Source organism: Drosophila sulfurigaster, chromosome 3 (assembly GCF_023558435.1).
Source record: "Drosophila sulfurigaster albostrigata strain 15112-1811.04 chromosome 3, ASM2355843v2, whole genome shotgun sequence".
NCBI lineage: Eukaryota > Metazoa > Arthropoda > Insecta > Diptera > Drosophilidae > Drosophila > Drosophila sulfurigaster.
Window position 1 is genome coordinate 1,572,125 of NC_084883.1, and position 15,533 is coordinate 1,587,657.

General features: G+C 36.1%; 8 protein-coding genes across 8 annotated transcripts; 3 read left to right on the forward strand and 5 right to left on the reverse strand.

Annotated features, from left to right (window-relative positions):
- The first annotated feature begins 48 nt into the window (after positions 1 to 48).
- Positions 49 to 7,003, forward strand: LOC133843661 (growth factor receptor-bound protein 2). The gene is made up of 6 exons (XM_062277304.1): positions 49 to 145; positions 936 to 1,202; positions 4,453 to 4,550; positions 4,627 to 4,746; positions 4,824 to 4,989; positions 5,205 to 7,003. Exons 2-6 carry the CDS (start codon positions 1,125 to 1,127, stop codon positions 5,376 to 5,378), a joined length of 636 nt encoding a protein of 211 aa, XP_062133288.1. The 5' UTR covers positions 49 to 145; positions 936 to 1,124; the 3' UTR covers positions 5,379 to 7,003.
- Positions 7,004 to 7,509: 506 nt separating this feature from the next.
- LOC133843662 (uncharacterized) lies at positions 7,510 to 8,228 on the forward strand. Its single transcript, XM_062277306.1, has one exon. It carries the CDS (start codon positions 7,612 to 7,614, stop codon positions 8,197 to 8,199), a length of 588 nt encoding a protein of 195 aa, XP_062133290.1. The 5' UTR covers positions 7,510 to 7,611; the 3' UTR covers positions 8,200 to 8,228.
- LOC133843659 (GPI mannosyltransferase 1) lies at positions 8,207 to 9,524 on the reverse strand. Its single transcript, XM_062277302.1, has one exon. The coding sequence runs from the start codon at positions 9,522 to 9,524 to the stop codon at positions 8,232 to 8,234; it is 1,293 nt and encodes a 430-aa protein (XP_062133286.1). The 3' UTR covers positions 8,207 to 8,231.
- Positions 9,389 to 9,762, reverse strand: LOC133843665 (uncharacterized). Its single transcript, XM_062277309.1, has one exon. It carries the CDS (start codon positions 9,760 to 9,762, stop codon positions 9,565 to 9,567), a length of 198 nt encoding a protein of 65 aa, XP_062133293.1. The 3' UTR covers positions 9,389 to 9,564.
- A 3-nt stretch (positions 9,763 to 9,765) lies between these two features.
- On the reverse strand, positions 9,766 to 10,026 carry LOC133843663 (uncharacterized). Its single transcript, XM_062277307.1, has one exon. The coding sequence runs from the start codon at positions 10,024 to 10,026 to the stop codon at positions 9,766 to 9,768; it is 261 nt and encodes an 86-aa protein (XP_062133291.1).
- Positions 9,900 to 10,490, reverse strand: LOC133843664 (cx9C motif-containing protein 4). Its single transcript, XM_062277308.1, has 3 exons — positions 10,313 to 10,490; positions 10,098 to 10,248; positions 9,900 to 10,038 (listed from the first exon to the last, which is right to left on the reverse strand). The coding sequence occupies exons 1-3, from the start codon at positions 10,374 to 10,376 to the stop codon at positions 10,026 to 10,028; spliced, it is 228 nt and encodes a 75-aa protein (XP_062133292.1). The 5' UTR covers positions 10,377 to 10,490; the 3' UTR covers positions 9,900 to 10,025.
- A 436-nt stretch (positions 10,491 to 10,926) lies between these two features.
- Positions 10,927 to 12,875, forward strand: LOC133843660 (dr1-associated corepressor homolog). Its single transcript, XM_062277303.1, has 2 exons — positions 10,927 to 11,144; positions 11,324 to 12,875. The coding sequence occupies exons 1-2, from the start codon at positions 11,103 to 11,105 to the stop codon at positions 12,416 to 12,418; spliced, it is 1,137 nt and encodes a 378-aa protein (XP_062133287.1). The 5' UTR covers positions 10,927 to 11,102; the 3' UTR covers positions 12,419 to 12,875.
- Positions 12,876 to 13,104: 229 nt separating this feature from the next.
- LOC133843657 (uncharacterized) lies at positions 13,105 to 14,856 on the reverse strand. The gene has a single exon (XM_062277301.1). It carries the CDS (start codon positions 14,516 to 14,518, stop codon positions 13,223 to 13,225), a length of 1,296 nt encoding a protein of 431 aa, XP_062133285.1. The 5' UTR covers positions 14,519 to 14,856; the 3' UTR covers positions 13,105 to 13,222.
- Between the last annotated feature and the right edge of the window lie 677 nt (positions 14,857 to 15,533).

Genomic DNA, 15,533 nt, shown 5'->3' on the forward strand with positions numbered 1-15,533 from the left:
TGTATTATTAAACAGGTAAAAATTACGATATCCACCTTAAAATATCAAATTTGTAAAATATCATTATCGATGTATCAACCATCGATATCTCTTCGCCTCTATTTTGTTTAATGTTCAAAAAGGCCGAATCAAGTGAAAAAATAGTGTAAGCTGTGGAAAATCTCTTTAAAAATTATTGAAATATACTTTAAAAGATAACTTACGAAAGTTTCACATTAAACGCAATTTAAATAACTAAAATTCACCGAAATTTGTATATGTATTGTCAGAGTGTGCGTGTGTGAGTGTGAATTGGTGGAGTTAAAAAATAAACAACAACGTCAGCTCTGAGTATTGCAGCATTGCCAGCAGAAACTACACGCCCTGCCTTGCATCGATATGTCTAGTGTTATTAATAATTACACATCTGATGTGTTTAACTAACAAGCAACAACAAATTGTAGAATGTTGCATTATACATTGATTGCATGTGTTAGAATAGTATTTTATTTATGCAAAGAACTGTTATCGGTTGTCGGTAAAATACATACTGCTGGCAACGCTCTGTAAGCTAAATTCTCTTTCGCACGCACACACACACATATACATGCGCACTTATACATATACCGAAACCGACACCGACACATCCAGCCGTCTGTCTGTCATTCGCAGTTGCTTCGCCGTGAGTGCCGCTTCCACCACTACGCGTTTGTTGCTGTTGCTCTGTTGCTGGCCTGGCTGCGGCCCCGTCATCGTCGTCGTCGGTGTATTTTTAATCACTTTTCTCGCTGGCCTGTGGCTTCGAAAAAATATTATACTAATTCAAAGACGTGCAATCAATATACATATTATTGTTTATATAATAAGTTGTGTTTTCTGTTAGTGCCGATTTTACTAAATGCAAATTGTAAAACGTACGTGAATTTTTTGTAATTTTTTCCACACAAATAATATAGCTAAGGGAGCAAACAACTAATAACAAATTGCATATATGTATGTATGTGTGTAATATGTATGTATATGTGTGCGTGAGCAACAAGGCTGATTAATTTAAAACAACAAAAAAAGTAACTAAACTAAACGACAAACAACAAAGATAGTTCGAGTAGTAAAAAAATAAAACACAACTCAGGCAATACAACAAAATGGAAGCAATTGCCAAACATGATTTCTCGGCGACGGCTGACGATGAACTTAGTTTTCGTAAAACTCAAATTCTAAAGGTAAGTCAGCATTTTGCATACACTATATACATGCATTATTCTCATTCATATATTCATGTCGTTAGTTTAAATATGAATAAAACAAAAACAGAGCGAGGCTGCAATTAACGCCAACGACTTCGTCGAGTCCTTTTTACACATTTCTGCTGCATGCATAATTTGTTGAGTTTTGTCGTTGTCGTTCTACTCTTGTTGTCGTCTGACGTTACGTTATCATTGCACACCTTTTAACCCACATTCGTCACTTCAAGCCTGATGTATTAGTTACAAATGTGAGCAGACAACGACGAAGTTGCTGTCGTTGTCGCTGTTAAGCAGTTCAAATGTGCATCCCATAAACACTAACTACCTACACCAGTATTTCAACCTTAACATACCCTTAACAGAACAAAGAACGGTGTAAACGCAAAGCGTGATTATCTGAAAATCGCGCACTTTGTAAGCCGCATAAACTTCGCTCTCTTATATATCGCCGCACACAGCTGGAGACAGCCAGCCAGCCGACGGCTCCAAGGATCGAAATCTTCTGAGGCGAGTCTGGTTTTTTTGTTTCCCTCTCCCGCAAAGCCCTGCTGGCTGCTTCTAGCCGCCACTCCCACTGCTTGTTGCCAAGCTCTCCTTTGACTCTGACTGGATGGAGGCCCTTAAAGCCATTGAATCTCTTTGTTTTGGCTGTGAATTTTCAGGTTTCTTGTTTGTCTGTTGTCAGGTGGTGCAAGTTCTTGCTGTTGATGTAGTTCTTGTGGTTTCGTTTTTCTTTTTTTTTTCTCCTTTCTGTCTATTCGCTCTTGTCGTAGGTTAGTCACTCAGCTGGGCAGGTTTTCGTATGGAATCTCGGTAGGGTCATTTGAGAGCTTTCATGTTTGATTGATGATAATCACAACATCATGACTACGAGAGTCGACTTCTGCTTTATCAGAACAGCTGCATTGCAAGCTGATCTTAATGTGCATTTATTTATTTACGATTCTTAAATGCAAACGCGCAGCTTATCAGTGGCAGCTGATAACGCTGAAATGCTGCTAGCACGCTTTGCAAGTTCATTTAACTTGCATGCAGCTAATTCCGGTTATCAAAAGGCTGAAAAAGAAGAAGCGGCAAACAAAATATGCTAGCTAGCCACTCAAATTGAGAGCGAGAGCGCGAGAGAGAGGCCAACAGTGTGAGGCGCGCTTAGTCATACATATGCTCTCTTTCTCTCGTGCTCTGGCTGTTTTTTGTGAAGGCGCAGATAATAATAAATATACATAGATTGGAATGTGGGTGAACAATTTCGACTTAGCTCAACTCGGGTATGATTCAGTTGAAAGCGAAATGCCGGTTTCATTTAAATCAACAAACTACATATGAAATACGAAATTCCGAATTAATCCATACAATGAATTAACTGAAATGGCTTTGTTCTTTTTATTGGCATACAGTGAAAGCTATTAACGGATTTATCGACACATGCCTTTATAAGGTTGTAGCATACTTAGAATTGCAAATAATATAGATGCTAGATTTGAATTTTCAATCGATTCACTTCCTTGATTGTCCACTTTAATGATAATTTACTGTATCATAAATTGAGACGCTTTTTTTTATTGTTTTATTAGAAATTCAAGCAAACAAATTTAATAAACATGTACATTACCTTAATAATATCACATCAACAAAAAAAGATCACTTTGAACCACAATCTTATAAGTAGAAATAAATAAATATTTTGACCAAATTTAGTTCGTAAACTGTTTAAAAGGAAAGTTATTTGGCAACACGATGCCACAAATAGATAAAATTGTATATAGTTATACATACATGAGGGAATATACATATAAATCTTTCGTTATAAAACATTTCCGCTGTGACGTTTGTATGAATAAAACGTGCCTAAAAATAAACAATATACGATTCTGCCTGGCATTCTAAGCTATAGAATGCTATGCTAATTACTATTTCCAGTTAGCCGGTCTAAAATATTTGACAACAATATGAACTGCAACAAAAACAAACAAAAGCAACAGTCGTAATTGATTTTTATATAAGCACAAAAAGCACGCGCAAAATAATAATACTTATCTTGTGTGCATATGTATTTCCCCCACTGTTGTTTACGCCCATCTTTTCTTGAAGATTTACAATATTTGCAATTTTGTTAAGTAACAAATTAGTTAAAATGTGTTAATTACTGCTGTACCTACTTTAATATAGGTTATTCATATACGATATACGATAATGAAAATGAATTATGCATCGAATGTATCAATGGTGTTTTGGGAACAACCTAACCTTTAACTTTTATAAGTTATCAATTATAAAATTCTCAAAAGTAGACTCGACTCTAGCAATAAAACTGATAAAAATTGAGTTTGGTGCTATTCGGAACGGTCAATTTAGATTTCCGCGGATTCGGTATTCGGAGTAAGAGAATTGAACTGCACCAATCGAGCAATTATTGTTGCGTTGACACTATTTCAAAATGATTGAATAAATGCATTGTTGTACCCTCGGACACCAGAAATGGATCCATTGAATATAGGAATTCACGTACTCCCAGTGCTCAAAGTATATTACTTACCATGTCGAGTTGTGACGTGACGTGGTCCCATTGAATACTGTGAACAATTCTTATCATATATTGTGTTGTTTACTTTGAAACAGCGCATGTTGGCCCAACAGATACATACTCGTATATTTGTAGCTTACCCACTTATCTCATCTTCGTACATATACCCTTTGACCGTAGACAACGGTTATGCCCAGCCATTTGATACGCATGGAATTATTCCTTGCGTGGGTTATTCACTTCTATATATACACAGTTTTTGTTTTTCCATTTAAATAGTTTATAGGGTATCTGATAGTCTGCTGGCATTTATGTTGATAGCATTCCTACATCATGTTTTGTCTTTTGGTTGTAATGCTTTTTGATTGCACCCTGACACAGTTTGGTTAAATGGACAAACAACTGAAAACTGTTTACAGAAATCTCTAGAAAATTTGAACAAATTCATAAACAAATTGAAGACAACCAAATACATATTTCTATGTATTTGTTAGCAAAGTACAATTGCCTGGCATTGAATTGTGACTCACTGTAAACCCATGAGTAAAAAGTAAAATGTGTGAATTTCCAAACGTATACTGTATACTATAATATGTTTGCAACTCCATGGCGAAATGTCTTTCTCATGAATCACAACCATTAAGCTATATACTATATATCTGGCTATTGTTATTAAATCAATTAACAATACTTTTCTTATAGATATTAAATATGGAAGACGATTCAAATTGGTATCGCGCCGAACTGGATGGGAAGGAAGGGCTGATACCCAGCAATTATATTGAAATGAAAAATCACGAGTAAGTCTCATCTGACGTGGCTTCAAAAAAACGCCAATGAAATCTAATTATATTTCTCCATATTGTTAAATTTTAGTTGGTACTACGGACGCATCACACGTGCCGACGCCGAAAAGCTGCTCTCGAATAAACATGAAGGCGCCTTTTTGATACGCATCAGCGAATCCAGTCCCGGCGATTTCTCCCTATCCGTCAAGTAAGTAACTGAGAATAGTGTTTTTGAAATTTACAGTTTTTTTGATTTGTATGTATTAATTGTCAATTGTTTATCAGATGTCCCGATGGCGTACAACATTTCAAAGTTCTGCGCGATGCACAAAGCAAATTCTTCCTGTGGGTTGTCAAGTTTAATTCCCTCAACGAACTGGTCGAATATCATCGAACGGCGAGCGTATCGCGATCGCAGGAAGTTAAATTACGTGATATGATACCTGAAGAGGTGTGTTCAGCAGACTATATAGAAACATTTACATATGTAGTACATATAATACATAATATTTAGTACAATTAAATAGAGCATAGCACGAATGTTTACCATGCGACACACATGGTCTATTTTATGCCTATGACATAGATTCTTTTTCGCATAAACAAATTGTGCTGCCAGAAATAGTATATAGCAAGTCGGATCTAATCATATTGTACTCTTTGCAGATGCTTGTGCAGGCGTTGTACGATTTTGTGCCACAGGAATCCGGGGAATTGGACTTTAGACGCGGTGATGTCATCACCGTTACAGATCGTTCCGATGAGAATTGGTGGAATGGCGAGATTGGCAATAGAAAAGGCATTTTCCCAGCAACCTACGTGACGCCATATCATTCATAATAAACTCCGCGACCCCGCAACACACTCACATGCATTGGCAGCATACAACAACAAATTGAGAACCCACACACAACTAAATGCGAAACTAAAACACAAATTTCAAGTACTGTTCAACATTTTTAATATAAAACAACAAGAAAATATGAGACGTATTTACATTATAAGCATATTGAGCCAAACGCATTTTTTTACGTTTTTGACATGCAGTTTGGATCCGTGTTCTAAATTGTAACAAATGATAAAATAATAATTTAAAAAATATGAATATACCAACTAAACGGATAACTGACAACTGCACCTTCTTATATTGATAAATATAAGGAATAGCACACTATATTATTACTGTAACAAAAGGATTTTTGATATAAATATATATTTTAAGTTTCATCAAATGTAATATTGTCTTGTGCTTCGAAATATCGTACATCACTCCCAAGGTATTCATTATTTTCAGAGTGTATGTAACAAGTGTAAGTGTATGTGTGGATGTGTGTGAGCGTGTGAGTGTGATCGATAAAGATAGAAAGAGGAATTTATGATAATTAAATATATATTAAAACAAATTATCAATAATTGAAAAGAAGAAGAGAAGAACAAAACACTACAGCTAAAACAAATTCACTATGAAAAAAAATTTTGCCTAAATGTCTCAAAGCGAAGACATTTAAAATAATTATTATCATTATTATTATCTTACTATAATATATATTTATATATATTAATGAATCGATATTAAGCGCAAATTTTGCTTCAGTTGCACATGTTCGTACATTTCGACGCTCTTGTAACTAAATTATGTGAAATTTGTTTCCTCATCTAATAATGCATATATATATATATATATATATATATATATATATATATATATATACAACTATATATATAGTATATACTTACACGTAGAATATAATTTTGCTTTTGGAATGTAATTGAATGATTTGATTTGTTTCTTAACAAGCCATGACCAACACACATATTTAATAAACATTCGTAACATGTTCATAAGGTATAAACGATTTCCTTGCTAATTACATTGTGCTATAATTAATTAATTACATACGACATACTATATAATATTTTTAAATGCTTTTGCTTTCACGTAAGCGTTTTTCTCATCATTTTTCACTGACAAATAGTTGCACATTTTTAACATTATATACATACATATACATATACTTACATATTCATACAAATAAATATGAAGTTGCCAATATCAGTAATTAAACCGAAAACAAAATATTTTTTATATGTAATAACTGAAATCCAGAAAATTGATTTGATATCAAAAAGTTTACAATTTATCCGGCAGCTGGACACAAAAGATTTGCACTATTCTGCAGGCATTAAACATACAAGTAATCATTAGAAGTTGCAATTTACAAAATAATGAATCGTATCTAACCGTAACAATAATAACGATCACAAAGCAAAAACTGGATAAGCAAAAAATAAGGTTAAAACGTGCATAATACAAAAACAAAGTATATACAAATGACAAACATAGTATGATTCAGAGAAGCATTACAAATGAAAAAAAATAAAATGAATAAAAACCATGAAGAACATATGTATGTTCATAATTTAAGCAAAAACTGATTTATCTAATAAAACTATTAAAAATCCAACCGCATTTTCTGTGTTCAACTTAAATCCGAAGCCTGAATTCATTCCGGCTATTGACATAAATTCTTCTTTAGCTCTTAGTTCAAAAATGTATGGTAGCCAAAGTCATGCAAATATTAACCTACTTGTATGCACTACTATTTTAAATTTGAAAAGAGAGGCGATAGTAAGGAGACAAATACACCATTAAAATACCAGTTATGTTTATATTGACGCCTCACTTTTTACATTAGCTTGTCGCGCTATCATTAAAGTGTGAAAGTGAATAAATTACAATTTAATGAATTAACAAATTAAATGCATTTAATGTTCCCATATTAATTTTGTTTTGTGCCTATTGCCAATAATTGCCATCAAAGGTCAGAGCACCTTAGATTAAGTAAACTAACAATCAATTTAAAATGTTACATTTTTTAAAGTAATTTAACAACGCTTCACTGTTAATAACAGTGCTATAACAGTGTCGAAAGATTTTTTTATAGTTAAAGCTTTTGAATGCGTCAGAATTAAGCTTTCATTCAAGTTGTTTTTATTTCACAACTCACTCTAAATAAATAAAAAAATACTAGTTGAAGAAATATAAGCGTAAATTGTGATCCCTACGTATATAATGTCAACGGATCGTCAGCAAGAACAACAATTGGACAAACCAACCATGGAGCCTCCTGTTCTTAACATCTCCGGAAGGCGTCCAACGAAATCACATCGCGTCAAACAAAATAAAAAAACCTCTGCAACATCTGCTGAACAAATATTTGATAATAAGCTATTCCCATTAATGTTAAGTAAAATATTGTTGAAACCTGAGCCACCTGTAAATACCAAATTGGCGCAATACGATCATCGATACTTGGGAGTTCTGTGCTTAAAAAATAAGAAAACTAACGTAAAAATTTATCATATGTTTCCCACCCGCGATAGTACTATGCGCACAGACTATGATAACACCAGAAAGATTTACGACGATAAGCCGGATATTCAAAGTTGGAATAATGTAACAACAGAAGCCATTTGCCCGGAGACTTTACGCCGCAGTGCGGTGACTTACTTTTCGAACGAGAAGTGGAACAAAGATGGAAATATTATGGAGGCGCAGTTTGATGAGTGGGATTTATCAAACAAGCTTCAAGAACTACGAATGCAGCAAATTAAAAACTTGTTCAATTATATAAAATTCCTGAAAATGAGTAAAAGTTGATCAAAAGTAAAATTGATTTGTTTTTAATATTCTTACAAACGTTTCTTATTGGTAATTTCAATGCTTTTGCAATCGTAGTTAGTTATTAGCTGGGTTAAAATATAATTATTTATAATGAAAAACACAGCACCCTGTAGTCCAATCCAATTAAATGTATGCCAAGTTTTGAACTCCAGCAAATAGGCGGGCAAAAGCCATAGAGCTTGGCCGCAGATCCAAAGCACCAACAAAAATACACAACGACTGCAAGACATCAACGGAAACTTTGTCAAGCACAGCGGTAGGACCGCTAAATACCACACAAAGTACTGGGAGGTGACCACAGAATTGTAGGTCACGATTACAAAGGCCAGACTAAAGACACAAAATGGTAAAGTCTGCCGTAGTTGGGCAAAACTTACGCTTAGATAAACTACGAGTAATAGTTGAGGGCCCATAATAAGAAATTTGATGAATAATGTGGATTCCTCAGCTGCATCGGAGTTGTTCAGGTATTGCATCAGGAAGTATAATGAAAAATTGTGGCGCACATCTTTGCGTACGAAGTGATAGAAATAGGATTCATGCAAGTACTGCCAACCATATATCTTATAGAAGGTTAAAGTGAAGACGGTGAATCCAATAAGCGTACCTAAAACCAAAAAGATCTGCTGCTTATTTGGCACAACAATTCGCTGGATCAGTTCAATTGAATTTCGTATTGGGCCGCCGGACAGGCATAAATAGTAGGCCAGACTAAAAAAAATGGGATAAAGTCGCAAGTGTATCACGAATCCATGGGCGAGACCAGCACAGAATACAGCAAAGTAGTTTGATGGTTGATCCTTTGTCTTGACAAGTAGATATATGCAAGAGATAACGAAAAGGCTAGTAAAGCTATCACCGCTACCACGAGTCGAGATCACAGCCGTTAGTGGATTGTAGAGCCAACAGCAGGCCGAGATTATGGCCTTCTTTTTGATAGTAGTTGCCTTTCCTGCTTCTAAACGGACGAGGGCATATATGAGTTGGCCAACCAGCAAGTCACAAAGCGAGTAAATCAATTTTCCAAAGGCGGGATGCAGCATAATGTTAGGTATTTGAATGTAGGCCATAATAGGGCTGTAGCGATAAGTGTGTCTTGCAAATGGTGTTCCACCGTCCAAAATAAATCGAGCGCCATCGGTGACAACTTTGTAATCAATATCGGTATATGGCACTGTTGATTTGGCATCGTGTATTTGGGCATAGCAAATAAGTGTTAGTCGCAAAAAAGCCGAAATAACTAGATGAGCAGGGAAGCTTAGCTTCAATAGTTGTTGATATCCTCTCTGCCAATTCAACATGTTTGTTGTCTGTGTTATTGTGGGTGTTTCTTTCTTTCGTTTATAATTTGGTCTTTAATTCGGCAGCGCTTTTGCGTATACAATTCATGAATTGCTTAAACTCGGCGTCGCATATATTCTGCTGTACGTTAATATCCCGTGCAACACAAGCTGCATATAAGGATGCAGACTCGGCGCACTTTGACAGCAATATTGGATAGTTACGGAGTCGAGTATTAGCCTTGCGCACCGATTCCATGCCTTATCGTTTGTGTGGAGGCACAGCTGGTCCTTTTAATGGCAATGGATCAGCAATGAAGGCGTCGTACAGCGGCTTGGAGAAGAACACGAGCAGCGAAGTTGTTAAGAATGTTATTTGAAAAAGACGCGGATTGCGCTGAATCCACGAGCGTTTTGGTAAAACAGCTGTGCGACGACGTTGATTTGCTTGTTGTTGTTGTTTCTTGTCCAACAGATCCTGCAGTTCCTTTGGTGGCTTGTATTGCGGTACTGGTGTTGTCATTATTTGGTACTACTGTAAAGGCAAATGTGTGAATAATGTTGTCATTTAAGTATTGTTAATTTGCACAGCACCTGTTGCCGGTTTTAACGTTGGTGGCGGTTTTTATATAGCTTTTTTGCAAATCAATACCACTGCAACAAAGGGATTCCTTATGCCACTTTAAACAGCAAACTCGCATTTGCTCAAGGACTTCAACGCATCTATCTTCTTGGTAATTATTTTCTGTAATTTATTACACTTATAAGTTTTACATGCAAATTATTGCATAAGGTTACTAATGCATTACCTGATAAACAAGCTTGAATGCGGCATGCGTAAGGTTTACAAGGATCCTTACGCGCCTTAGACATTTAAAATTAAATTAGCTATGATCTGAAGTTTGACAATTGATTCTTTCGAAACTAAAAGAAAATATTACTCTTTTATATGTATTTACGGCTGACTATTTTGATTTGCACACAGAAAAAGCACTTCTGTTACTGTTTAGTATTTTTAAAGTAAAGGTTACGGTCTCACTCTACTGAACTAATTTACGTTATACGTTATAAATCGCGCAATAATTTAAGTAGTTTTATTTTTATTTTCGAAGAACTAAGAGTTTCACTAACTTTAGTTTACAATTCAAATGAACTCTTTAAATTGTCAAAAATTGCGAAGAATATTTTTGTTAGACAAAACTAAGCAAAAAAAAACATCTTAGATGAAAGTCGTAATATGCCATTAATGGTCACACTCACGTAATTAACAAGGTTGCCACACTGCTGAGGAGAGGATACTGTGATTTTATAAAAGTCAAAGAATTATAAAATGAAATTCTAATTCATTGGAAATAGACAGCGTGGTGAAAAATCATTTAATAACATTTGCATAATATATATGAAGCAGCGTGTTTTTTTTTATTTTAAATAAATCAAACATTGGGGTGAATTTCTAGGTGAATGTCTTGCCATTCACACAAAACGAACTATTAGGAACTGTTCTTGTGTAAAAAAACAAGCAAGCAATAAATTTGTTTCCAAAAACTTTTGTTTAAGTAATATCGCATTAATTTCGATATTGCATTGGACAGAGTAGAAATGCCCTCAAAGAAGAAAAAGTACAATGCACGATTTCCAGCTGTAAGTACCGTGCTCACAGATATTTTACATCCACTTCCTTTCCATCAATAAATCTGCTGTGCGTGTTTCGCGATACCCAAACAGTTTATCAGTTGTGTGATTATGCTATAAGCAGTAAGCACGCTTGTACTATTAAGACGATTAACATTAATGCTTATGCTTGTTTCTATTTGTGATAGGGTCGCATCAAGAAAATTATGCAGAGTGATGAGGAAGTTGGAAAAGTTGCACAGGCGGTGCCCATTATAATATCACGAACTCTGGAGCTCTTCGTGGAGTCACTTTTGACCAAAACATTGCGCATAACAACATCACGTAATGCGAAAACTCTTTCTCCATCCCACATGAAACAGTGCATAATGTCGGAGCAGCGTTTCGACTTCTTGAAAGAGCTGGTGCGGAATATACCAGACATCAGTGTGGCGGAGGAGGCGTGCAACTATAATGAGGACGATGTGCACAGCTCAGAGGAGCAATATCCTGACTCAGATACTCCCTACGACCTAAGCCTGCCATCGACTTCGTTACGCGGATTGCACCACAACGGCAATAGCAACAGCAATAATAGCAGTAACACTTATGTGCGATCTGTAAGCTTAAACGGCGTTGGCCTGAAACGTCACCATAACCCACCCCCAGCCCCCACTCCGTCAGTTATAATGCAGACAGCAGCCTTGGCACAAATCCAGCAACAAGCGAGGCCCTTGCCCGCCAAATTGGCACGCTCCGAATCCACGCCTGCATACACTCCACGCGGCAGGCCGCCAAACAGCAGCAGCAATAACAGTGTCCACTACAATAGTAGTAGTAGACAAATGCAAATGCAAACGCCAGAAACTGCCATACCTGCACCGATCTGCAGCTACGATGTGCTGAACAAGCCAATTGTCAAGATCGATTATAGCAACGTGCAAATGCCAACGACAACAACTACAGCGGATGCGGCGGATAGCGGCAGCGCAGCAGCGGATACGACATTTAACTTTGATATTGCAGCCCCAGTTATAAACATTGATCTAACAAATATTGTAGCGGCGGGCACAACAATCAGCCAGCCGACTGCAAAGATCTGCTACGGCTTGCTGTCGGAGGACAATACCAGTGTCAGTGTCAGTGTTGGTGGTAACAATAACTCAATCTCTAAAATTGCATCGTCTGTCAACTGTATCGGTGGAAAGAGCAAAACTACTCCAATCATTCCAAAGGCCTCATCGGCACCAGCGCCAATCACTGAATCGCTATTTGAATTAGACGAAGACTATGACAACATTTAAGTAGAATTTGTAAATATGCGCTTATAAATTATTAATGCATTATTGTGTACTTTTAGAAATAAGTAAAAATCCCAGCCTCTTTCCACTATGTGAGCATCATATATACATTTCACATTTGACAATCCGTCACTGCAAATATGGAACAAAATGAGAAATGATGTTCTAATGTGAGTTTTTACATTTTAGGCAATCTAACATTTCAAATGCTTCCAATGGAAAGTCGACTTTTCACAATTGCTTCTGCTTGTGATAATTTTTTTTTTATTTCAAAATGCCATTTTGACATCTTTGCCTGGTAAATGAAATCGTCTGGCAAATGTAGACTAGCCCAAGTCTGGAAGTCTAATAGGTCGTGAAATTTTGTAAAAGAAAAAATAAATTTAATTCTGCTCAAAGTGGCAAGAGACTGTAGACACAGTAAATATTTTGGCAAATAAAGACCACTACGGATTTTAAAGTCTCGAGTTGTATTTCAGGTAAACTGCAAACAAGTGTACATAGTATTATAAAAGACGAATTCGTATTGTAAATACAGTGAATATTAATTATATGTTCCTGTTTCCAATCAAGAGTCGAACTTGTATGAATACAAAATTGTATTCAACGATTGATGATAAGATTAATAATCATTTTTTCTCACTAAACTGCGTATAAACTGATAATAATATATTTTTATTTATTTTGCAATTTAGTTGCTAATTATATCCGAAACATATAATTGATATTTACTGTATATCAAATGTGTCTTACATTTTTAAATTGTACACTTTTAAGTTCTTTGATTATCGCGTTGTTGGTTACAATCTAAAGCTCATATTCCACAATGAAATCCTCAATGTCTGCAGTCCACTCAACGGCCAAATCTTGACGCAGCAGCTTTAGACGACGCTCAAACTCGAATTGCAAGAGTATGAGTATAGTGCGCTGTATATAGACAAACAGAGCCAGGAAGCTGGCGTGATTTAGCGTGTATAAACCGCTGGCACCAATGAAAAGAGGTTTTGTGGTCAATTGCAGGGCAAATGTTTCCAGCTGCTGTGACAAAGCCTTCGATAGCTTCAACGTATTGAACAATTGCAGCAGCTGTGTGGTGCGACGATACGCTGAGGTGATTGCCTCACAGCTCCAGTAGAATAAGTAGAGATCCACATAAAGCATGGCGTAGAGCACTGTTAGTCCTACGACAGCCAACCAATTGCGTGATTCTTGATGCTCTTTGCCGTCCAACGCAAAGAAGATATATATACCATACAGAATGTTCTGAAAGAGATTCCAAAGGACAACACCCAATGTCATGAACTTGAGGTACACGGACAAATAGCGAGTTAAGGCCGTGATATGATAATGCTCTTGAGCCAACGACTGCAGATCTGATATCGTAAATAAGCTCAGCTGTAGCACTGGATTGATGCCGTCGCGCAATCGTAAAAGGCAAAGGGTCTCCCTTCGACGCAAACTGTAGTAATGTGATTCCAGTTGCAGATTGAGATTTTTGAAGCGGAAGAGCAGCTTCATCAATACCGTAAAGTACTGAAAGAATGTGCTGTGGATGACACTTAGTGCGGTGGTCACATATACCATTTGAGCGACCTTCTGATAGTTTAGTTCCTGGGCAAAGTACAGACTTGCAACGAATACGAATACGGACTGCATTATCATGGTCCCCAGCTTGATTAAGTGGATGCAGTCTAGTTGGCGATTAGTCGCTGCTGTCGTAGGCAACCAGGAGCGTACAAAGCGCTTGTCCAACTTAAAAATCCAGCGTGTTAGTTGCAAAAAGACACGTTCGCGTTTCCGCCGAAAAACAATGATGAACACCATTAGTAGTATTCGTGTCATGACCATCCAACGATCCGTGTGAAGTATAATCATATTATCCTGAAAACTCGAATCCCAGGACGTCAAAAACATGGCGAGCATTGGCAGGCTAGCCAGGATCACAATGTTGCTGATGTAAGCGCACAAGGTGAACCATTGTTTCGAGTAAATGCGCTGCCTCTCGTAATCCACGACACTGCTCAATGTGCCAATAAAGATGGCATAATAGCAGCCCAGCAGCAGTAGTCTATCCAGTAACTTGCGATGCCAATTGTTGGGCATTGAATTCCGAAAGTCAAGGGAAGCAAACAGTTCCAATGATGATAGTCAACTGGCTTCAGTTGCACCTTTCAAATCCCAACGACTCTGATTGTACTGATGATACACAAAATTGGATTTCGATTATTACGCTAATTACCAAATTCCGCGGAAGGGTTGTTGCGACCAACGTACCCAGCCGCTATTAATAAATACATTGCATTTCGGGCTAGACAGTCAAGAAACTCAATAAAATCAGATTCAAAGCAAGGTATGGATAAAGAACACTCCACTTGAAAAAAATAGTAATATTTTGTTAGGTAGATTTAGAAAATTAAAGTTTCTTTATGAAGAAGTAGTACTGTACTTGTATAAAATAAATTTTAAAGAAGTTTTCTTTAATTAAACGATTTCTAAAAATGCATAATTTTGTATTCCAATAAAAAATCGATGGTTTCTTACTCGACTACAAAAGAAGGTTCATGACTATTGAAAATGTTGTTTAAAATGAATTTATATCTAGATAGAATGAAATGAGTAGTAATAGCAAACTTTATATCTGAAAAAGGCTCTAGCATATAACAGATAGATATAGATTAATAGGATGATAATCAATAAAAACGATTTTGGAGATGCACCATAAAGTCCCTTTTGATCATAAAAAAGTTGTTGGATATGTTATAAAATACTGCTCTTTTATATTTGAAAAAATAATGGGTTTGTATGCTTAGATGGTTGGTTTAATTATACAATTATATTAACTATGATTAACTATAAATATGTATGTTTAAATATTGCAAAAACTACACATGCACTTAAGCGCATGTATTTGGATAACTATTTATTGATTCTCTCGTATTTCTATTAAAGAATTATCATCGATTTGTTTGTTGTTGTTGTCAAGAATTAAACAATAAAACACACACAATATTACTGAGGCACTTTTTGGTGTTTATAACAATTAGATTACAATTAAATTAGCTGCACATTTCGTCGATATTGCTTAATTGGTAATACTAATCAATTGGCTATTTACACT

Bases quoted from the DNA above. Each gene is read 5' to 3' on its own strand.
- LOC133843661 (XM_062277304.1), top strand. From the start codon at position 1,125: ATGGAAGCAATTGCCAAACATGATTTCTCGGCGACGGCTGACGATGAA. The intron at 1,203-4,452 runs GTAAGTCAGCAT...CTTTTCTTATAG, and splicing joins GTAAAACTCAAATTCTAAAG to ATATTAAATATGGAAGACGA. The intron at 4,990-5,204 runs GTGTGTTCAGCA...TACTCTTTGCAG, and splicing joins GTGATATGATACCTGAAGAG to ATGCTTGTGCAGGCGTTGTA.
- LOC133843662 (XM_062277306.1), top strand. From the start codon at position 7,612: ATGTCAACGGATCGTCAGCAAGAACAACAATTGGACAAACCAACCATG.
- LOC133843659 (XM_062277302.1), bottom strand. From the start codon at position 9,524: ATGTTGAATTGGCAGAGAGGATATCAACAACTATTGAAGCTAAGCTTC.
- LOC133843665 (XM_062277309.1), bottom strand. From the start codon at position 9,762: ATGGAATCGGTGCGCAAGGCTAATACTCGACTCCGTAACTATCCAATA.
- LOC133843663 (XM_062277307.1), bottom strand. From the start codon at position 10,026: ATGACAACACCAGTACCGCAATACAAGCCACCAAAGGAACTGCAGGAT.
- LOC133843664 (XM_062277308.1), bottom strand. From the start codon at position 10,376: ATGTCTAAGGCGCGTAAGGATCCTTGTAAACCTTACGCATGCCGCATT. The intron at 10,249-10,312 runs GTAATGCATTAG...AATAAATTACAG, and splicing joins CATTCAAGCTTGTTTATCAG to AAAATAATTACCAAGAAGAT.
- LOC133843660 (XM_062277303.1), top strand. From the start codon at position 11,103: ATGCCCTCAAAGAAGAAAAAGTACAATGCACGATTTCCAGCT. The intron at 11,145-11,323 runs GTAAGTACCGTG...TATTTGTGATAG, and splicing joins ACAATGCACGATTTCCAGCT to GGTCGCATCAAGAAAATTAT.
- LOC133843657 (XM_062277301.1), bottom strand. From the start codon at position 14,518: ATGCCCAACAATTGGCATCGCAAGTTACTGGATAGACTACTGCTGCTG.